Here is a 23,259-nt window from a genome sequence, read left to right on the forward strand (position 1 = left end):
GCCCCTCACCCCCTGAAGCCTGAAGGTGCGATTTCTTGAAAGGAGCACATGTACTCCCTGGTAGTAGGCATGAAGCCCGCCTGGGGGCTGGGAGCCCAGGCTCCTCCACTTGCTCAGACCTCTAAGCCCCTCTGCCCCTCTGGCTGGAGACCCCTGGCCATGGGGGGGGCCTCTGCAGTCTGACTCTTCGCCTCCCCCAGATGCCTCCCTAGGGAGCTCAAGAACTGAGACATTTCCCTCATCTGACAGCCAGGCTGCATGTCAGCTACCTTGAGAAGAGTTTCCAAGGGCTGGTCTGATGGTTTGACCCATTTTTCCTTCCCTTGAGGGCCACAGTCCACTCGTAGGGAAAGGTCAAGCAATGCTACCACCCTGTCCCTAGAAATAAGGGTTGGAGGAGGGCGACCAAGGGCATGACACTGGGAAGTGCTTACTTGGGGAGGCGTGTAAAGCCTTGCTACTCCGAGCGTGGGCCACCTTTACAGCATCATTCTCACCTGGGAGCTTGTTGGAAATGCAGTCTCACAGAATCAGAATCCGAGTTTGAACAAGATCCCCAGGCAATTTGCACAAGAAGCTTGTATCCCAGCCCTGTGTGGCTCCAGGCTGTGTGACCTTAACCAAGCTCCTTAACCTCTCTGAGCCTCAGTAGCTACATAGGGCTTTTTGAGAAATGAAACACTGAGACTTGGCAGACACTAAGCTTTCAGTGAATGTTAGCTGTCATTGTTATTGGGAAAATGGTGCAAGGACAGCTTTGCCACATTTAAACCCAAAGCCTCCTGCCATATTTGGGTGAGGAAGAAAGCCCAAGCTGAATGCAAGAAAGTTCCGGGTGAAAAGTGAAGAATCCTCGATGTCTGCTTCAAGGGCAAACTTGGAGGCTGGAGAGGAGAGTGTCTCTTAGCAGCGGGAGCCCTGACTATTTCACCTCGGGTCAGTTAACATTATGGTTCGTCTGCTTGGGGGTTCTTACCTTCATTGATGTGCCTTCTCTTCCTGCCTTCCCACCTCCAAACATCTCTGAGACGCTGCTGCTTCCATGACCCCGCTTGGAAGACTTTGACACTCCGTTGCCAGCAGAGTGAAATCCTAACTCAGCATGGCGTTCAAGGCCCTTCAGGATCTTCACTTGTCAGCCTCCTTCCGGCTCCACCCTCACGCCCTGCCCTTTAACCTCTGTCCTCATGATTCCTCAGACGGTTCCTTGCTCTTGCTGTCTCCTCTGCCTGCTCTTCCTTTCTCTCTACAAGGCAGACGCCTACCTCACCTTTGGAGCCCTGCTTAACCAGGAAAGGCCGTGTGCTGTGTGCCAAGAGCCCGGGCACAGCGTGGACGGACTTTGTTCAAATGCCAGCGCTGCCACAAACTAGCCATGTGACCCTGGGCAAGGCACTTCTCCTCCCTGGCCTGGGTTCTCTCTTCCGTAAGTTGAGGCTACTAACAACTGCTTTGCAGGGTTGTTGTGAGGATTCATCAACAGAGTGTGGAGAATTTCAGTTGATCACGGTCATGGCCATTGTGTTCCTAAGAAGAACATTATCTCCCCTGTGAAGCATTTAGGCATCCTTCTCCCTCCCCATCCTACAAAACGAAGCACAGCGCCTCGGTGTTTCATAAGCTCTTTCTCCTTCCTGTCTAGGCAGCATCCAGGGGCTCCACTGACCCCTTTCCATGGAGTCCCTGACCTCCCTGCTTAAAGTCACCGTTGCCCACTGCGCGCGCCCCGTCCTCTGCTGCTTGGCTTTTCTCCATAGAGTATCTGTCAATCATCGGGCATCCTGCCTGTTTGTTCTCGTGAATGCGAGCTCCGCGAGAGCAGATTCCTGTCTGTTCACTCCCGCATCCTCGGCGCCTAGAACCGAGACTAGCAGTGATGTGTGCTCGGTCAGTATTTGTTGTTGACTGCATGAACGAATCGTTTTTGTGCCCTCGAGGGGCATTCAGATGGCACTGCCCTGCCCGGCTGTTATGGGCTGAGTTGTGCCCCCTCCCCGGCCCCCCCAAAAATGCACATGTTGAAGTCCTTTATGTGGTGTGTTTGCAGGTGGGCACAGAATGTGCCTGCGCCCGGTTCAGACCCACTGGGAAGCTGGCCCAGGGTAAGACCCGGGATGCAGAGCTGGTCTGTTGGGGTACTCACCACAGCGTAGAAGGGACCGTTGTTGGTGTTTTAACATGCATTTTATTCATTCGTTCATTCAGGGTTTTTTATTTGTTTTTTGTTTTTGCCAACTTTGGCCAGTGTATACCTGAACCTGCAGACTTTGCCAGAAACACGGCAGCCTTCATGCCGGCAATTACCAGACCTCACCGGTCGTGACCTCATTGGTGGCTTACAGACTTTCAAAAAGACAGACACCAGCTTGCTGCTGTTCACAGACACTCACCCCTGGTTGCCCCGGGATTAGTCTCCCATGGGCAAGGGTTCTTGCAGCACCCCCAGTGGGCCGCCCAGAGATGAATTCTTCAAAGGCTCAGCATTTTCACAGCCCTCCCCCCTTTCTCTCTTTCCTTCCTTCATCTTTCCTTCCTTTTAATCTGCTAGGGTTGGGATTCTGGGTTGCCAATTAAGTTTTAGAAGATACTGGTTATTCTGCACCACAGTTTTTGGAACATTGGGAAGCTTTTAGGATGTTTCACCACAATGTGGCTCGTTCCTTGGCCTCACTTGTCAACAGATTTAAATAATTCTAGATGTGGGGAGTTTCTGTACGAAAGATCTCTTCTCCTCCACACCCATTCCTCCCCCATTTCTTTGTTCTGCAAAAGAAAAGTTTCCTTTTGCTCTCTCTCTTCAAAAAAAACCGTAATTCAAATGCCCAAGCCTCTGGACTAATGGGTGCAAATTTAGCTACATTCTGCTGTGTCAATATTACCCACAATGGGGCTGTAGGACCTCCTTTCCTTTTCAGAGTTCCTCCACTTATACAAGTCCCAATACACACACACACACACACACACACACACACGTGTACACAGGCACATACACACGTGCACATGCACACACGTTACTAAACACCCACAAGAAATATTTCTATACCTGATCACTCTGTATCGGTTACAGTTAATTTAATTATTCACCTAATGTTTGTGGGAAGCATATTGAGGGCCAGGTGCTGTTTCAGGCTCTGGGGAAACCACAGTGAGATGTTTCTGCCTTTATGGAGTTTACATTCTAGAGCAGTACTGTCCAGTAGAATGTCCCTCTATGATAAAAATGTCCTGCACTGTTTGATACAATAGCCACCAGCCCCGTGTGCCTATCGAGCACCTGAAATGTGGCTAGTGTGACTAAGGAACTGCATTTTTTAAATTAATTTAAATTTCAGAGCCACATGTGACTGGTGGCTGCCATATTGCGAGCACAGTTCTAGAGGGGGACACAAACAACAAACCAGTAGGTAAATACTCTCTCCTCCTTCCTTCAACCCCAAAAATACATAAATAAATTTTCAATGTTGGCAAGTGCTATGAAGAAAGCAAAGCAGAGTAAGGAACGAGAGAGACTGAGGGGGGCATTATTTTAGATGGGGTGGTGGGCAGGAAAGGCTTCTCTGTGGGAGGATCTTTTAAATGGAGCCCTGAGAACTGAGGGGTTCTAGGGGTGGGATGCTGTGGCAGAGCCCCTGTAATGGACGTGGGACACCCATTCCAGCAGCCAGAGTGCAATGCACAGGAGGAGAGGGAAGCATAGGCCCGGACTCGCGGGGTTTGCAGGCTGCAATAAAGGCATGGAGTTCACTCTGAGGGGAAGCCGACAGAGGCCTTTGTCGTGCACGGAGGTGACGTAAATGGATTCCTGTCTTCAAACATCCCTCTGCTGCTCTGGAGAGAAATGAAGCGGGAGACCCATGAGTGGCTTCTCCAGGCTTCCGGGGGGACATGATGATACCTTAGACACGGCAGGGAGAGGTGGAAGTGGGGAGAAGTGATATGATACTAGAGTTCTTTTTGAAGACAGAGTCAACAGGATTGCTGATGGGTTGATTGTGTGGGGTGAGGCAGAGCGGTTTTTAGCCCAAGTGGGCAATGGTGGAAGCATTGATGGAGACTAAGAATTCTGGAGGGAGTGACGCCTGTGGTGGAGAGGGGGGCGGGAATCAAGAATCTAACGTTCAGTGGGGACCTGGGAGCTGAAGATGTCACTTGAGAGCGGTCAGCAAAAAGACATGGTGCCAGTCTGCTCTCACTGCGCCCGTGTCCTGTCCTCACCAGTGCCCGGAGGGACCCTTACCCACTACAGATGAAGTTGCCCAGTATGAAAATGCCAGGACTCCAGCCTTCGAGTGTTCTGAGTTCTGAGTTCACAAGACAAGGAATACCCCTCTCCTGAGTCCTGCTCAAGTTTGTCACCTGAGCCCGTAAGGAGAGGGGTGTGGGCTCAGAGTCCCACAGAGTAGTAGCTCACGAAAATAAGCCTTCACTTCTGCCCTTTAGCACTCTCAGCGAGGGGACCTGAAACCAAGCCAGTGGAAGGGGCAGGAGGTGATATTCCATCTCCTCCATTCCCCTCTCCCCAGACGTCAGCTATCCGTGTTCCAAAACACACCTCCCTCCTCCTTTAGCCACAAAATGCAAGGCCCGCTCCACATCGGCCTATGCATTTAGATGCATAGCCCATCAGTTCTCCGGGTTGGGTTCTGTTCACACATCCTACCTCCTAATAATAAGCCGATTATTCCTGTACTCCCAAATTAATATTTGTTGAATGCAATCTCAATCAAAATTCTATTTGATTTTTGCAAATGATTCTGCTTTACGAGAACTGATTTATGTGAATAGGTGATCAAAATAACCCAGAACTGTTTTGCAAAAGAAGAGTAACAAGGGAGAACTCCCTTAATATCTCCAGATATTAAAAAAATCTAATCTACAGGGGAAAAAAATTTAGGCATAAGTGTGAGACTCAATAGCTCGACAGGAAACATGGAATAGATAACCCAGAAATGCCCTAGTATATCTAAAAATTGAATGTATAACAAAGATGGTGTCACAAATTACTGAGAAGAGCAAAGATAACACAATACATGCTACTGAGATCCTTGGTAACTTTCAAGAAAAATGGTTCGAGTTGTGTGTTACAGCTGAACCCACGATCAATTCCAGATGAGTTAAACGTAAAAAAATAAAGCTAAATCGTCCTAAGCTTTATTATTTTACATTACAAAATAATGTGTCTCTGCTATCAAGGCAGAGAATCACTTTCTATACATAAAATCACAATGAAAGAAGCTGCAAGCGGAAAAGATTGATAAATTTGCTACCTAAAAATTAAAATTTGGTGTGTAAAACATGAAAAGCACTATATGAAAAACTAACACATAAATGATAGACTGGGAAAATTTTGCAACCAATAAAGTACTGCTATTCTTAATGTAGAGAGAACTCTCGCAAATTAATAATAAAACCACTGAGAATCACAATATAAAAATCGCGTAAAGAGACAATTCACAAAGAAAGAATACAAATGGCAAGTAAGTCTTTGAAAACCATTCAACCTCATTAGCAATCAAGAAAAAGCACAAAAGCATATTAATAGAATTTTAGCCTATCTTATCAGCTTTTTCATGGTAATAGTTGATGTAGGTTGAGTGGTAAGTTGGGCGCTGTCATTCCTTGCCTGGTGAAAGGCCAATTGATGCAAAAACTTGGCCATATGAGCCAAGAGAACTTAAAATGTTGACACTGTTTGACCCAGTGCTTCTATTTCTAAGCATTCGTCCACAGGTGCTTCTCAGAAATAAAGACTCAGGGTGCCGATTGCAATTTTGTTAAGAAAAGCCAAAAATTGAAAAAAGTGTCCAACAAAAGTTGAATAGCTAAATATATTATGTGTAGTATATCGCTACAATGTAGCATCATACAGCCATGTTTAAATCATTATTTTGCTCCATATTTATAAAAATCGGGAACTTTTCAAGTGAAATGAAAGAACTACAATATTTGGGATGATTTTTTCTCCTTTGTACTTAAATGCATTTTCTGGATTTTCTATAGTGATTTTACAAGAAACCCCCTATAACATGGCACTTCTATAACACAGTTTTGTTCTAACACAGTTCAAGAATTGGGGGAAACCCTCGTATAATACGGCATTCTAGAACACAGTTTCACTCTAACACGGTTTGAGAATTAGAGAAATCCCCAAACAACACAGAGTGTAATAAAAGCTTAGTAATGATGATGAAGAAAACATTATTTAATACATATTAATATGTCATACTTTTGGTGAAAATTGCTTTAATAAAGGTATGGCACTTAATTGTAAAAATATAATAGCATGGTTTTTTTAATTTTTGGAAGCTAACCCCCTTTTTTGTACTAGTTCTTTGTTTTGTATAACACGGGTTCGCATAACATGGCATTTTTTAAGGACCCTAACAACCGTGTTATACAGGGGTTACCTGGACTTTTATGATAAGGGATCGAAGTTCATATCTATTTTCTAATGCCTATATATTAATAAATGCCACTTGCCAGCCCCAGGTAAGCATCTTGCTCCTGATGTACCATCAATTAAAGCACCTTGCCTGCCCAGCCACATTTCATGTGCAACGTTCCCTCCACCATTCACCAACCGCTTCAGAGGATCCCACGACCTTTGTTGGTTTCTATGTCCATTTGTCTCTAAACGTGAACAAGTGACCTACATCTTTGTTTGCTTGTTTTGGGCCCATTCCCACTGCCCTTCCCAGAGAAGGGAAGAGGAGAAGAATATGATCTTTCATTTGTACGTGCACCCACCCTCACACCATCTGTGCTCTCCTAGGTGTTTGCTTTGGGTGCCCCTTGGGTGTGTCATGGGTGCAACTCAGAAAGAAATGCTAGTTTCTTTCACCTGTTGAAGAAACACTGACCCTTTCTTTGTTCTTGTCCTACAGATATGATGCTGCCAGTTGTGTTTAGCCATTGGAGCAATTACAATTTTCTGTGCTGAGATCACTCTGGAAACTCAAACACCAGATTTCAGTACTGAAAGGAAGCCAAAGCCATTGGAGGGGGGATAAAGCCAAAAGCCTTTCTTTGACCTTATTTGTTCCAAAAATTTCACTGCCCCTTTCCTACGTGCCCCTGCCCTCTCCAAAATAAGCCATTGCACAGAGACAAGCGCCATGGCAAGCAAACGAAAATCTACGACCCCGTGCATGGTTCGGACATCACAAGTGCTAGAACAAGATGTGCCCGAGGAAGCAGACAGGGCCAAAGAAAAAGGGATCAGCACGCCACAGCCTGAAATGGCCAAAGACAGTTGGGCAGCGGAACCTGAAAACTCTTCCAAAGAAAATGAAGTGATAGAGGTGAAATCTACAGGGGAGAACCCATCCAAAAAGCTCCAAGGTGGTTATGAGTGCAAATACTGCCCCTACTCCACGCAAAACCTGAACGAGTTCACGGAGCACGTGGACACGCAGCACCCCAATGTCATTCTCAACCCCCTGTACGTGTGTGCCGAATGTAACTTCACAACCAAAAAGTACGACTCGTTGTCTGACCACAACTCCAAGTTCCATCCCGGGGAGACCAACTTCAAACTGAAGTTAATCAAGCGCAATAATCAGACCGTCTTAGAGCAGTCCATCGAAGCCACCAACCACGTCGTGTCCATCACCACCAGTGGCCCTGGAGGCGGTGACAGTGACCCTGGGATCTCAGTGAGTAAAACGCCCATCATGAAGACGGGGAAACCGAAAGCTGATGCCAAGAAGGTGCCCAAGAAGCCTGAAGAGGCCACCCCCGAGAACCACATGGAAGGGACTGCCCGCCTGGTAACGGACGCAGCTGAGATCCTCTCCAGACTTGGAGGTGTGGAGCTGCTCCAGGAGTTAGGGCACGTCATGCCTTCAGTCCAGCTCCCACCAAATATCAACCTTGTCCCCAAGGTCCCCGTCCCACTGAATACTACCAAATACAACTCTGCCCTGGACACGAACGCCACCATGATCAACTCCTTCAACAAGTTCCCTTACCCAACCCAAGCTGAGCTGTCCTGGTTGACCGCCGCTTCCAAACACCCAGAAGAGCACATCAGAATCTGGTTTGCCACCCAGCGCTTAAAGCATGGCATCAGCTGGTCCCCCGAGGAAGTGGAGGAGGCCCGGAAGAAGATGTTTAATGGTACCATCCAGACAGTCTCCCCGACGATCACTGTGCTGCCCGCCCAGCTGGCCCCCACAAAGATGTCGCAGCCCATCCTCCAGACAGCTCTACCGTGCCAAATCCTCGGCCAGACCAGCCTGGTGCTGACTCAGGTGACGAGCGGGTCAACAACTGTCTCTTGCTCCCCCATCACACTTGCCATGGCCGGAGTGACCAACCACGGCCAGAAGAGACCGTTAGTCACTCCCCAAGCTGCCCCTGAGCCCAAGCGTCCACATGTCACTCAGGTGCCAGAGCCCCCACCCAAAGTGGCCAACCCTTCGCTGACCCCATCCAGCGACCGCAAGAAGACAAAGGAGCAGATAGCACATCTCAAGGCAAGCTTTCTCCAGAGCCAGTTCCCTGACGATGCTGAGGTCTACCGACTCATCGAGGTGACCGGCCTGGCCAGGAGTGAGATCAAGAAGTGGTTCAGTGACCACCGGTATCGGTGTCAAAGGGGCATCGTCCACATCACCAGCGAATCCCTTGCCAAAGACCAGTTGGCCATCGCGGCCTCCCGACACGGTCGCACATACCATGCGTACCCAGACTTTGCCCCACAGAAGTTCAAGGAGAAAACACAAGGTCAGGTTAAACTCCTGGAAGACAGCTTTTTGAAAAGCTCTTTTCCTACCCAAGCAGAACTGGATCGGCTAAGGGTGGAGACCAAGCTGAGCAGGAGGGAGATCGACTCCTGGTTCTCGGAGAGGCGGAAGCTCCGGGACAGCATGGAACAAGCAGTCTTGGATTCCATGGGGTCTGGCAAAAGAGGCCAGGATGTGGTGGCCCCCAATGGTGCTCTGTCTCGACTTGACCAGCTCTCCGGTGCCCAGCTGGTCAGTTCTCTGCCCAGCCCTTCACCAGCCATTACAAAAAGTCAAGAACAGGTTCATCTCCTGAGGAGCACGTTTGCAAGAACCCAGTGGCCTACCCCCCAGGAGTACGACCAGTTAGCAGCCAAGACCGGCCTGGTCCGAACTGAAATTGTGCGTTGGTTTAAGGAGAACAGATGCTTGCTAAAAACTGGGACCTTGAAGTGGATGGAGCAGTACCAGCAACAGCATGTAGCGGAGGACCACGGCTACGACATCGCATCCAGGAAAGCAGCTAAAGCCACCGTCACCGAGAGCCCAAAGAACGGGAGTGGGGTGGGTCAGCAATATTACAAGGACCCCAAAAAGCTCTGTGAAGAGGATTCGGAGAAGGTGGTACCCAGGGTAAAAGTGGGCAGCGAGCAAGCAAAAGACAGTTTGCCGGCTGCAAAACCCTCAGAGGTCACCTCAGACAGGTCAGAGGGCAACAGCCGGGATGGCCAGGGCAGTGATGAAAATGAGGAGTCCGGCGTTGTGGATTGGGTGGAGGTGACAGTCGGAGAGGAGGACGCCATCTCAGACAGGTCGGACAGCTGGAGTCAGACTGCTCCCGAAGGCACAGCAGAGCTGGCCGACTCAGACTCCGACAGCGTCCCTGCCGAGGCTGGCCAGGCCTAGACAGGTAATTCCACCTGTTCGCTGCCCCCCCCCCCAGGTAACTAGGGGAGGATGCTGGGTGTCTTTCTTTATGTTTCCGGACTCCATATAGTTTGTAGGATACACAGATGTTGACAAAGACGATGGGTTCTTTTTTTAAAAAAAAGGAAGAAAAATGGGGGTCGGGGGGCTGGTAGATTTCATGCTCTTATTGGAAAGGCTGTGTTGATGGGTGACAGCAGTGCTTCCTGTGGCCTGTTGGGGGCCTGTACATGCTAAAGTCTAGTCGCAGTTGTAATAGTACATCCTCCGCCTGTTTTATGGTTGGTGCTGTAAGAAACAAACATGAAAAGGATGTGTCTTTTCCTTTTTCTTTTTTTTTAATCCTTTTCTTTTTGGATTTTTTTTTCAGAGTAAGTATCCAAGTTTACTGTTGAGAGATTTGGGGTTGTTTCTATTAACCTGAAAGGGTGGGGTGTTTGCCTCGTCGTGGCTAATGGAAGGTGCACTATGTGTCTCATTAAATGACCTGCTCCTAGCTGCACTGATTGGGTCCTCAGAACCCCTTCATATCTGGCAGAGACTGGTATAAATTTAGGCCTGTGGAGCCACAGAAGCCGGGGAAGGGAGGTTACCATGGTTACTAATGGCCATGTCATCCACATGATGGGACGTGTCACCCAAGCCCTTGGTGTGTGTGTTTCACAAGAGGTCCATGCAAATCAAGGCCTAAAGCACAGCAGCTTGCTTGGTGGTGAATTTAGAAATGGGGGTCAGGGAAAGGAGGGTAGAGGGGAGAAGGACTCAGGAGAGAAAGGTACACCTTGGCCAAAGCGGAAATATTCCACAGACAGCTTGAAACCAGGAAGGAGATGCAGGACTTACAGCCCGCCCAGGTTGGCTTCTCCACAGATCATTTAAAAGGCAATGGAAGAGGTCCCCCAGGTCACCTTTCAAAATAATGAAATAAAGATAAGAACTTCCAGAATGATTGATAATTCCCTGGAAATTACCATGCCTCTTCATTAATGAACGCGGATAACTTGGGCTGGCCATGTCCCTCATTCATTTATTTATTCGGTAATAAAATGAGGCACCTGGCAAGAAAAAAATGAAGTCCTCTAGCAACCTTGTTTTAGCTGGCTTCATCGGCTATTTAGTGAACAGCCAGTCACAGAAAGCCATGAAGTCTTTCTCCTCTCGCTTTTCAGGAGGAAGTGGTAATGGGTTGTGGGTGAAGATGCAGCCCAGGGGTGGGGGGTGGGGGGGGTTAGTGACAGGAGGGGGCTAAAGGCTACTGACGTCACCAATAGCACCAACTATCCACTTTTATCTGGCTTACCTCAGTTTCGTCCTCCCTCTGGCCATTTTCCTGCTTCTTCCAAAACCCTCTCAGTCCAGCCCCTGTCTCCCTCACTGCAATGAAGGAGCAATTTTTTTTCTTTTCTGGTCTAGTCAGAATCTGCCTGAAAGCTCCTAGCTTTCCTTGTCTTCTGTCCTTGACCTTTTCAGATACATGACATAAGTCTCCATGATTACTTATTCCTCCCACCACTTAATAGACGATAGAGTTCCGTTCAATTCAACGACTACGTTCTGAACATCCACGGTGTGTCGGTCGCTGTGGTGGGCGCTGGAGGTCATGAAGACCGATTACAGAGTCCTCATTCACATGGAGCTCAGCCAGGCCAAGGAGAGAGGAAACTGTTCTTCCCTTTCCTCGCCAGCATGCTCTGGGGTATGATGGAGACATGCACAGCTGTGTGTGGGAGCATTCAGGAGGGGCACCCAGGTTGGAGATCAGGGAAGGCTTCCTGGAGGAAGGGCCATGTGACTCAGGAGCTAGCTGATGAGAAGGAGTTGCCCAAATCCACAGACAAGGAAAAGAGTGATTCAAGTGGAAGGAATAGACAAGGCAAACCAGAGTTTGAGGTTCAGTAAACAATGAAAAGAGGCAAACTGAAAGAAAACCCAGTGGTTTCCCACAGCAGGCAAAAGCTATTCTGAAGCAGTTGTGTTTGCTGCATTGGAGTATAAGGATGCTATGTTTTTGTATCCCAGAGTGAGTTCCACGGTGCTTCTAGATGACCATCACTGAGTGGGAGGTTGTCTGGGGGGCAGGGGGGAGTTCCCCAGCGTCCACCTGCCCCCATCCTTTCTCTCCCAACCACCAGTTGAAAATGCCCAGCTGGGCTGGCTGCCACTGTGCCTGGCTTCCACCGGAGGCCCAAGAGAAACAGAAGGGGGAAGCAGAGCTAAAACCATGAAGAGGAGCTTCGGGAAGGACAGGAGGAAGAATAGAAGGGTGGAGCAGGGCATCCTAAGTAGCACAGGCTGAGCTGGGTGCTCTGGGCACAGATGGCCTCATGCAGTTCTCTTAGCAATCCTGAGAGGTACGTTATCTATACATTTATAAGCGCAGAAACTGAGACTCAGAAACCAAAGAACTTAGCACATGTCCCCAGCCAGCACCCCAGTTTCACCACCGAGCCTCACTCTTCCCACTGCCATCTCTGCCTCTTTGTTTCTGACATGAATGCCCCTTCTCTGGCTGACCCCCCACCCCCAGTAGCAGGGGAGGGAATACCTAGAGGTTTTGGAGTTGAGTTTTGCACTAACATCTGATAACTCAGAGATGTAGAAACTGGCTGTATCCCTGAAAAGGCAGGAATACCCAGGAACCCCGTTTTATGGTAAATTATGGTAATGCCACAAGTGTGTACTGGCAAATATTCCTAAACCAGACACTAAGGTCTACTCAATACCTAGCGACATCCAATATCCCTAATGGGCTTCCTGATATTTCAGAGGTGCCATTGCACTGAGGAAAGGGCTGCAGTCTGCACTAAAAGGTGACGTCCTGGACAGAGGTTCCTTAAAGGAACGTTTTGACTTAGAGGAAAATAAACTCGCCAAATTACTTCACAGCTGTCATGAACCAAACACACGGGTGTCCTGAAATTCATAAATATTCAGCAATGCCTGTATTTAAACATATATTTATTTAGGAACCTGCAGTTGAGTTCAGTTGTTACACATATAGTAATCCTGAAAATAATGCATGGTTTTGACTTCATAAAAGGTGTTATATGATGTACGTATGAGAGAGAGAGAGAAGTTGGGTAAGCAGCTGAGAGCTGACACTAGGGTGGGATTTCCTCTGTAGCAGTTAAGCATCTCTCCTGACCATTTCCTTTGACTGATACTTTCTTTGCAAGGCTCATGACAGCATTTGACTCAGTTCAGACTCACCTCCGTCCTGGGGTTAGTCACAGAGATAACCCATCTTGTCTAAGCCTTGAATTGTGTTGTCTTGATTCAATTTCCGGGTCCAAATAATTCTCGAGCCATCCATTGAGAGACTTGTCCTGGTAAGAGGCTGAAACATAAATCCTTCCTTTCCTAAAAATTAGAGTACTTGAACAAGACATTGTCGGACATAGGCCTTGATGTTTGGCCAGATGGAATATTCCGGCACTACTACTACGAAGAGTTGCTATTCATTTGTATGTGCCACGTGCTCAGCATTTTTCTAAGCACGTCTATTAAGTCATTTAAACTTCACGACAACCCTATAAGACAGGTATGGCTCTTTCCCCCTTTTCACAGAAGGCAAAACAGGCTCAGAGAGGCTTCTCCTGGGTTCCTCAGCTAGCAGCTGGTGGAGCCTGGAGGCCACCTCTCATCTGTCAGGCCAGCGCCTGACCCAACCACCATGGCCCACCACCTCTCCGTCAGTGACGCCACATAAGCAAACCAACAGGATATGGCCACTTCTTAACTCTGTGTGGGAATGGAGACTAATACACAACTATTCACTCACTGCTCTGCTGCCTCCTGACGTCTGCTCATTCCCCTCTCCTGATCATTAGGGAAGAGGTAAAATGTGTGGATTGTCAGAACAAAATAGTGTCCATAGTTCAGCTTGCTTAAAATATTCAAGGCTGCCAAGTGTGGCACCCTGGCTACAATTTAGGACCCAGGATATGTATGTCCCCACAGTCTGTTCAGATCAGCTGCCCAAATACAGATGTTTGGATGGATGGATAGAAGGAAGGAAGGAAGGGAGGGAGGGAGAGAGGGAAAAAGAGAGGGAGGGAGGGAGGATTGAAGGAAATACTGTAATTACCTGTTTCCCTGTCTCCCCTCTACAGACCCTTGGAGGCCAGGACCATAGCCCCTTGGTCTCTGAATCCCCAGTGCCTTACTCAGAGCAGATGCTCAATGACAATTTATTGAACCAACCTAAGAATTACCAAAGATAGCTGGCTTTTAATTATCCAGGGTCTGGTATTTCCATCCTTTTGCTTCTCTTTTTTTTTTTTTTTTTTTTCCCATCTCTCATTAGCCCCATTAGATGACGGCAGTCCGAGGAGTGCAGCTCAAGGAAAAGGTCTGTTGGAGACTGGTCACTGGATATTTGTTAGGGGATGGCTTCTCAGAGACTGCACAAAATCCTCAGTACCATGGTATCTAATAGAACATTAACTGTTATCACTTCCATTTACCTAATTCTGGAGCTTTTCACACTTAGAATTCTCACTGTGCTTTGGGTAGCTTGTAGCAACTTAGAAATCATGAAACCTAAGCCCCTCCTTTTTCAGAGGAAGGATGTGGGCCCCGACGAGAGGAAGTGACAAGTTCAGGGACATTCATGATCAGTGCCTTGGCTCATGCATCCATCAGGTATTTGTGGACTGCCTGCCATGGGCCAGACTCTGGAAGGCAGTGGTGCCTAGCCTGTCCCTGCCCTCATGGGGCCCACAGTCTAATGGGGAATGAAGCTGTCATCCATCTTTCATCAAACAAAAAGGGAAAGTTACTACACTGGCAAGTATTTGGAAGGAAAGGTACATGGTGCAGTGAGAATATAGAATAGAGAAGTTAAACCTGACTTAAGGGGTCAAAGAAGGCTTCTCTGAAGAGCTAGTGGGTGAATTAAAATCTAAAAGGTTAAGTAGGAGTTGGCTGGTGGACAGGAGGGGACAAATATTCCAGGCAGAAAAAAACCACTCACGGGCTCTGAGGCCAGAGGGAACGTACCACATCAGGGGACCTGAAAGGTGGCTATTGTGGCTATGAGTTCACACTGCATAGAAAGAAGGGCAGGGGTGTTAGACGGACTCACAGATAATCAAATTTTCCCTTGAAACTTCTCTGACTCACCAATAAAGTATACTAGCTGTGATTCTGTGTGTATGATCCTGTAGAGAAAGTTTGAGACCCTGCGAGATACGCAAGGAAGAAACAAAAGGAAAAAGTCCTCTTGCAAATGTCTGGGTGGTTAGACTTTTCTGCTCCAGTGGTCAATGGAGGATGGAAGGTGGAAAATTCTAGAGCATCCACATGCCTATACATTTCACTTTGTTCTCTTTCATTAGTAAGTTGCTGTGACCTTAATACCTACTATATTCGTCAACTCGGGCTGCCATAACAAAATACCACAGACTGAGTGGCTGAAACAACAGAAATCTATTTTCTCACAGTTCTCGAGGCTGAAAGTTCGAGATCCGGATGGCAGTAGGGTTGGTTGCTGGTGAGACCTCTCTCCTTGGCTTACAGACCTTCTCTCTGTGTCCTCACATGGCCTTTCTTCCCCTGTGCACGTGTCTCTTCCTCTTCCTATAAGGACACTATTCCTATCAGGTTAGGGCCCCACCCATCCGGCCTCATTTAACCGTAATCACCTCCTCAAAGTCTCCATCTCCAAATAGTCATATTGAGGATTAAAGCTTCCATTTATACACAGGGGTGGGGGACATACCTCAGTCCGTAACACTTTCTAATAGAGTTGTCTGTTGTTGTCAGGATTAAATGAGATATTGTAAGTGAAAGCCCCTAAGCAGGGAGCTGGCATTAGCGTGGATGCTGCCTCTGAAGCTGCACACACTTCTCCATATGGACAAGAATTTGGCCGTCTGCCGCCTGCCTTTCCAAGCTGCCTTTTTCGGTTGGGGTTCCTCTTGACCGAAGAGCTTCGGCCAGATGGGCCAGAGTTGACCGAGGTCTGGTGTGGGGAGTACCTGGGATGGTACGGAGTTTTCCCTGCCCGCCGGGAAATTGCCTCATCCCTCTCCGTGCCACTGTATTTTCCTTATCTCGATTCTCATTCAACTCTGATAGGCCCCGCTTAATAAAAGACCGTTTGACTCAGAAATATGATTGAGACAGAGCATGAATCACTACCACAGTGCTTGTTTTTCTTTCTCATGGAATACAGTGTTAATCTCTCCTGAATCCGCAGGGCTTTGGGAAATCCCTACAGGAAAAAAATTAAAGAGAAGCAGAAACAAAAAGCTATCGCATGGGAAAAGAATTCCAATTGTTGCATTTTTCCCCAACGGTTGAAGTAATAGGGAAGCAGATTTTGCTAAAGAATTAGATAGTACTTTTTAACGTCCAAGTTGTCCCCCAAGATAGAAAGAGACGGCTCCGGGAGGCTCTGGGTCCCCTGTCCTCAGCCCAGTGCAGGGAGACGCTGGACTTGGACGTCTCTATCCACTTGGTTAGTAGAAATGTTGGAATAGTGGCCCAGTGACCTTGCGGTTTCCTCCCAAAGCTGAGACCTGGTGCTCTAGGATCGGTCGTTGGTTCTCTGCGGTGAGAAATGGCTGTGACCAAGGGGTAAGACTCCACATAGAAACCCAGGAGATTAGCAAGAGGCCACATAGTCAAAAAATCACTGATCCTCTTTATAAAAACCCTGAAATGTGAATTTTGTCGCCAACCTCGTGAAACCAACCACCTCTAACAGCATCATGCACTCTTCCCATTTTTTATTCATTAATGGATATCTGAGTATCCCGAGTGGGCCAGACACAGTGCAGGCAGGGGGTAGAAGGGGTCAGCAGCGAACACGGCGGGTACCATCCATGTCCTCAGGGGTCTCACAGGATGTACAATCAACCAGGCAATTTGAGGAAGCTGTGCTGGGAAGCCCCAGCTCAGGGACGTTTAACAAGGAGAACTGACGAGAACTGACGGTGGCTGGGACCAGGCGTCTGGGAAGTGGCCAGCCACCTGGGATTTGCTGCCCAGGGGATAGGCGATTGGGCCCGATGGAGACACCACCCCTGCCTCTGCTTCCACCCCCTCTGCATCCAGGGTTCCCCAGCCTTACTGTGAGAATGCTGCCAACTCCCACAGCCCAAGTCCTGCCCACGCTGCCCTGCGAAAGGTCAAAGGAGATTTGAAATCCAGCGGCTCCAAGGGTGCTTACACAGACACCTGGGAGGTCTGCAAAAGCTGGGGAAAAAAGTGACTTGGTCACCCTTTCTCCAAGTCACCCCTTTGGCCTTGCAATCTGGTTTTTCTGTTGTGGTGGGGTTTTTTGTTTGGTTGGTTGGTTGGTTGGGGGGTTTTTTTGTTTGTTTGTTTGGATTCTTTTAAAGGCTTGTTCAGCATTTTTTTTTCTTTATTCATGCATATGGTTGGAGGATTATGCATGTTCATGTCCATAAGAAATTTCACAGGAAATCATAATAAGTCATTGCCAGATGGATGGAAATCCTCCTCGATATTGAGGTTGATCTAAAACGGTGAGTTTCTGCCAATCACTGGAAGAGACAGGGTTCAGTTTTGTTGATGGCAGAGGGGAAAAGGGAGAACATATGTACACTCTCACACACAGGTGAGCCCGTTTACACCCAAGACCCTAATTGATAACCTGGCCTTCCTCAAGGAGAAATGAAGCGCTGTTTCTGGAGCATCTTCCTGCCTTATGTACGACCGTCCAGCAGCCTGTCGGGTATGAACTGTGGGAGTGAGGCTCGGGGACGTTGACTGCACTTGGCACACAGGAAATGGCAGAGCCTGGATCCAGCTTCCTCCAACTTCACATCTCTTTCCACTCTGTCCCACCACGGCCGGTACCCACCGTCCTGGGCTGACCTGGCGTTCGTCAGCCTGGTTGGGAGAAGGAAGAACAGTAGCTGTCTATCCAATGCCCTGGGCCTTGTTTCCTGGTGTCTTGAGACCTGTACAGGTGGACATCCAACCAGAGACAGCCCCCTTTCCGAAGGCGGTGAAAGACCCTGTTTGCTGGGGAAATGCCTATTCCGTGGGGAACACGGGAGGCTGGCTGTACTCTGTGCACCTATACCAGGGGTGCGGGGGCTCTGCACGGGACTGCCAGCCCCTGCCCTTGAAGCAGACGTGCTCTCTCCTGTCACTTGGTGGCTCCGTGCAGGGAGAGGCTGTGCACGTAGGACGAGGGGCCCTGGCCGTGGGTCAGGTATGGGGAGGAGCAATTCATTGGACGGACCAAGGTAGAATCCAGGTTCCACCACTTACTACTGACTTGACGTCATTTAATCTCTCCAAGCCTCCATTTCTTCACTGCCGAGGGGGCCTAATAGTCACTTACCTCCTGGGTAACTGTGAGGCCTAAATGACACGTTCTGTATTAGCACCTGGCATTGGGCCTGGCTCAAAACAAGTGTGAGATAAGTATTAGCCCCTCTCACTATTGTCACAGTCGTGATTCACGACTCTTTCTGACTGCACTGCTGACGAGTCTTGTGACCTAGGGAGATGAATTTTTCTTCCTGTGCTTCCATTTTTTTCCTTCGTGAAGTGAGTGGAGTTGCAGTCACCCATAAGGATCTCTGTAGCTCTTACAATTCGGTGACTTTTGCTGGATCCCTTTCAGGCGGTACCAGTTCCCAAGGACACCTCTGGAATCTGGTTTCATCCATAGACAATTCTTTCGAAAGCTGGTTTCTTAACTCCAAGATTCAGTCTTATTGTCAGGCACATTGTGGGGACAGAGCCAGGAGTGCAGTTTCCAGGCTCTCGGCCTCACATAGAAAGGTGCTGGCTCAGGTAGTAAACGGCCATCGACTGTGATTGGATGGCCATCAGCGTGGCTAGTTGGCCGTCAGCTGTAACCAGTGAGCCATTGGCCACTAATATAACTGCTGTGCCTACACTAGCAGAAAATGGGAGCTAGCAAGAAGATGGTTGTTGAGCTAGCAAGTGCGGATTGCAGTTAGCAAGTGAGGTGGGTTGGCAGAGAGAAGTGGATGGTGGGTTGCGGAGAGTGTGGATCCAGCCTCCAGTGAGAGTATAGTGCCGCCAGCGAGAATATACTAGTATGACTCCCCTGTCTATGGCTCCGTGGGTGTTCCTTTTTGGCCTCACCATATCCTGCGTTCTTATGTGGGGAGCGGGAGCTGACACCCCACATGACACCATGCATGACACGCATCTAGGAAATGTGGGTACATTTGGTAGCCAGACATTAGGAATACATGACTACATAGATGATCAGCTGATACCTTTGGCTGAAAATCTAGTCTTCTGGCTCTTGGTCCCCTGGGGGGGGGGGGGAAACACGCTTCTCAGGGCTTTCTCAGCCAGAGAAGTGGCCAGCAGAGCAGTGACAACGGCCTTCCTGGGAAGGAGGCAAAGGAAAAGCCAGTGGCTTCTACCATTTGATAAACTTCCAGCCTGTCGTGAAACACTGGCTGCACCCTTGAGGTCCCTGAGGCCTCCCCTGGGATTCCTGGCCCAGGATCTCTGGATCCCGGGAGCCCACAAAAGGAATAACAGAGTTCTGTCTTAGTTTCCCAGGACTGCCATAAAGTACCACACACTGAGTGGCTTAAACAACAGACATTTATTTCTCTGACAGTCTGGAGACTGGAAGTCTGGTGTTGGCAGGGTTGGTTCCTTCTGGGGACTGTGAGGGAGTGTCTGTCCCAATGCCTCTCTCCAACTTCTGAGGGTTGCTGGCAGTCCTTGGCATTCCTTGGCTTATAGAAGCGTCACCCTGACCTCTGTCTTTGCCTTCACATGGCATTCTCCCCGTGTATGTCATCTCTGTGTCCAGTGTCCCCTTTTTATAAGGACACCAGTCATACTGGATGAGGTCCCACCCTAATCACCTCATTTTAACTTCCCTAAGTAAGGGAATTTTACAAGTACGGTCACATTCTGTGCTCGCTTTGGCAGCACATATACAAGGAGGGTCACATTCTGAGGTGCTGAGGATTAGGACTTCAACATATCTTTTGGGGGGACACAATTCAACCCATAACAAGGTCCTGGGATTATTTTCATCACTTCAAAGTATATATAAGAATTAAACATTTCTCCATACTGACTCTTTTAATAAATACCATGTGTATAATATCAGCGCAGACTCTGGAGATTGCCTGGGTTTGAATCCTGGCTCTGCCACTTAATAGCTGTGTGATCTTGGGCAAATTACTTAGCCTCTCTGTGCTCAGTTTTCCCACCTATAAAATGGAATGATAATACCTACACCTCCGAGGGTGGCTATAAATATTAAATAAAAAGTGCACTTAAAAATCATCTTATTATAATTACTAAGATAGATATGTGTGTGTGTATATATATATATATATTATATATATATATATATATATATCTCCTGCCATGTTTGGAAAAGGCTCCAGCTAACAAAAACAGTGAAAGCATGTACAATACTAATCATGTACTGAGCACTATTCCAAATGCTGGTGCATATATCAATTTACTTCATCATCACAACTCCATCAGGTGGATGCTGTTATCATTCCTGTTTTGTAGAGGCAAAGACTAAGCAAGCCCTAGACGGAATCAGTCACATGTGTGTAGCCCCACAGCCAGTAAATGTAAAAGTCGGGACCCAAGTCCAGGTTTGTCTGACTGTGGCCTTTTCAGAGCCACGGCGACTGGCTGCCTCCACAGCAATAAGAAAAGGGTCTTGTAAGGATGACAAGACTCCCAGGCCATCTCCTTCACTTCCCCAGAAAGCCATCCTGGTTTCAGAGACCTGATTCTGGACTGAGCTCTCCATCATGTCAGACTGTACTCAGGAAACACTTTAAAACAGGCCCCAAACGTGAAGGCTGTTTGTCTCTCCTCCGAGCCCCAGGATGACATTGGAAGGACGTCCTCCCCAGGAGAGCCAGGAGGAGGCGCCCCTGACTCCGTCCACCCAGGGAATGCCAGTCACCTCCCTGACATCTTGTCTCTCTGGTTTTGTGTCTTCCTTCTAGGGAAGTCCATCAGGACAGCTGTGCCGATAAAGGGGATGCTCTGGCTCTGAAGAAAGAAGAGAGCTTCCCTCCCGGGCCGGTGGGCCACCTGGCCAGAGACTCCAAGCGGAACTACTTAGCTGGCGTGTGCCTGCGGGGTACAGGAACCCAGCCCCTGTCACACGCACCTCCCAGAGGACCGGTGGGAATTGTTCATAGTGCCAAAGTCCTACTACTGCATTTTCAGTGGGTCCTTGTAAATAGTTAGCTCCTCTGCCCTGTCCCCCATTTCTTGCTCAACTGGAACCAATTTGTACAATGTGGGAATTTTGCTACCTTTTTAATCGAGGGCAACTTCCTTTTCCAGCATTACCATTGTAAGGTTTTTCCAGGAGGGGAGGGCTGATCACATGTGCTTTTTTTCTTTCTTCCTTTTCTTTTTTTTATTTTATTAATTTGGGGGAGGGGGAATGTTAGCATTAGTGCCATTATATCTACTGGATTTTAGGTAGGAAGAGTTCATTTTTAAAGGTAGTTTGAAATTTGGGAGATTTCTCGGGGAGAAAGGCTGGGATTCAGGCGTCGGTCTCAACTGGAAAGGTTTTACAGATGGTAGATTTTCCAAATCAAATCCGTTTCCAGTTGTTCCTCCAACTGCCTGTGGGTCCCTGTTTAGCCACACATAAGGCTTTCTGAACTGCCTCTTACAAGTCTGGTTTCTCAACGGCCTGGCCTCTTAGGTCAGACCTGGGGCCCACCCAGCACCGGGAGGATTAGGTAGCAGGTGGCTGACCTTTTAAGCCCCTTTTTAGATACTGCAGAAAGGGCCCCCAGGTTTGTTAGCCTTATCATTACTTTTGTGAAATGAAAACAAAAAGAGATCTTCCTATGTAGATGATACAAAGACGAACTGCTTTGGTTTTCATTTCTGTTCCTAACTGCCTTTCTTCAGTGTGGTATTTGACAAGATTTCAGCTTGAAGCCTCACCATGAATCGATTTTTTTTCTTTGTGTGTTTGTTTTGGGCCAATTTTAGATTCCTGAGTGCACTTTTTTTTTTTCCAGTTAGTCCTAACTTTTAAAGAAGAAAAACCAAGAGACGTATCTGGTGTAAACGTTGCAATATGAATTCTGTTTGCAATCTCCCTCCACCCCCTATTTGAGGACACTGCACACATCAAACAATAGGGAGTTTGGGGGGGAGGAATACGATTTTTCTAACTTGTTGCTCATTTGTTGTAACTCAATAAAGCAAAGACTAAACATTTTTATAACTTTCTCCTCTGCTCCGGGTTCTTCATTTCTGTTAGGTTCCCAGGGAACAGCATCAGGGTTCCAACCCAGCCACCTCCTGTTTCAAATCCGTATGACCACATTTCTCATTTCCCGTCTGGGTGAGGTTGGACATCGCACGTTGGGACTGTAAAAACTAGTGTAAATGTTGATGTGGGGATCTTCATTATATCTCTTTGACGTAGAAAATTAAGCGATAGGCCCCGCTCCTCCAGGGCTGCACAAATAGATTCATAAAGCACTGCAGAGAAGAGCATCAGAATGATAATGAGACCTACAGGCAACGCCCAGCACCACCACTCACCCTCAGGTAAGTCACTTGGTCCCAAGGCTACTCGTGACTAGGACACTGCCATCTCTCCAAGAAGGCTGGCTTTTGTGTCTCTGCCCAGGTGAGGTTTCAAGAGCCCCTCACCGTTCATGGGTGACTCTCATCGAGACCAGAGGTTTGAAACGGCACCAGAATCACCTGAAGAGCTGGTTCAAGTTTCTGATCCAGTAGGTCTGGGTGGCACCTGAGAATGCGCATTGCTAACAAGTTCCCAAATGAGGCTGATGCTGCTGGTTCAGGGACCCCACTGTGGGAATCTCTGGTCTAGAGGTTTCATTTTTACATGGACTTACAGGCGTTAGGCCAGTTTATCTAAACTCAATGTGTATAAAGCGTGCATACGCCTATTCTTCAGATAAAAGAAGCTTCCTCTCTCCTCCCACTTCCCAAATACAGGAAACACAGAACAACCAAGAATTCCAAAGAGGCTCTTGTCTGGAAGATGCCCTCACTATTGAGGTCAAACGCAGTTGTATTGTGGGAGAGTTCTGATCCTTGGCTTGGAAACCCTGCAATCCTGCCACAGCCATTGGCTGTGGGCTCCAGTTGCCTTGGAGATATCTGCCCACTAATCTCTTCCTCCAGACCTTCTTCACCCCTTCCTCATTCTCCATCCCTCGGTCCCCCGCATGCCCCCAGTCTATGATATAGTCAGGATGTAAGGATGTCTTCTGCTTAGTGGAATCTGCTCAGTCCCCGTACCCACCCCAAAGTTCATGCTCTAGATACCTAACTCCACACCTGGACCACTGCAAGGGCTCCTGGTGTCTCTGTTCGGATATCACCTGCCCTCCACAACTCCCTATCCGGAGGACCAGGATGTAGGTGAGGTGAGCAAGGTACCTACAGGTGCAAAAGTTAAGGAGCCAAGGTCATGCAAGTGTCAACGCTATACTTGCAGGACCCTGAGAATAGGCACCTCCTTAAATTTTGCATCCTACGTGCCTCACTTGCCTCACCCTAGCCCTGACCCTGCGTAGCTGGCATGCTTTCCTCTAACCCTACTTTATTTTCCTCCACCTCGCTTTTCACAACATGG

The 23,259-nt window shown here is 48.1% G+C and overlaps 1 protein-coding gene and 1 long non-coding RNA gene across 2 annotated transcripts in view; one reads left to right on the top strand and one right to left on the bottom strand.

Moving 5' to 3' along the window:
• LOC117033894 (uncharacterized) overlaps positions 1-1,118 on the bottom strand; it is a 28,727-nt gene extending 27,609 nt beyond the window's left edge. The window contains exon 1 of the long non-coding RNA XR_004424979.1: positions 977-1,118. This is a non-coding gene — a long non-coding RNA (uncharacterized LOC117033894). The remainder of the gene's footprint in view (positions 1-976) is intronic.
• Positions 1-21,870, top strand: part of ZHX2 (zinc fingers and homeoboxes 2) — a 142,771-nt gene extending 120,901 nt beyond the window's left edge. The window contains exons 3-4 of the mRNA XM_033126369.1: positions 6,885-9,636; positions 20,618-21,870. Coding sequence (XP_032982260.1) covers positions 7,116-9,632 — 2,517 coding nt within the window. The 5' untranslated portion in view covers positions 6,885-7,115 and the 3' untranslated portion in view covers positions 9,633-9,636; positions 20,618-21,870. The remainder of the gene's footprint in view (positions 1-6,884; positions 9,637-20,617) is intronic.
• Positions 21,871-23,259: the final 1,389 nt, after the last annotated feature.

This window comes from Rhinolophus ferrumequinum, chromosome 14, assembly GCF_004115265.2.
Source record: "Rhinolophus ferrumequinum isolate MPI-CBG mRhiFer1 chromosome 14, mRhiFer1_v1.p, whole genome shotgun sequence".
In the NCBI taxonomy this organism is placed as follows: Eukaryota; Metazoa; Chordata; class Mammalia; order Chiroptera; family Rhinolophidae; genus Rhinolophus; species Rhinolophus ferrumequinum.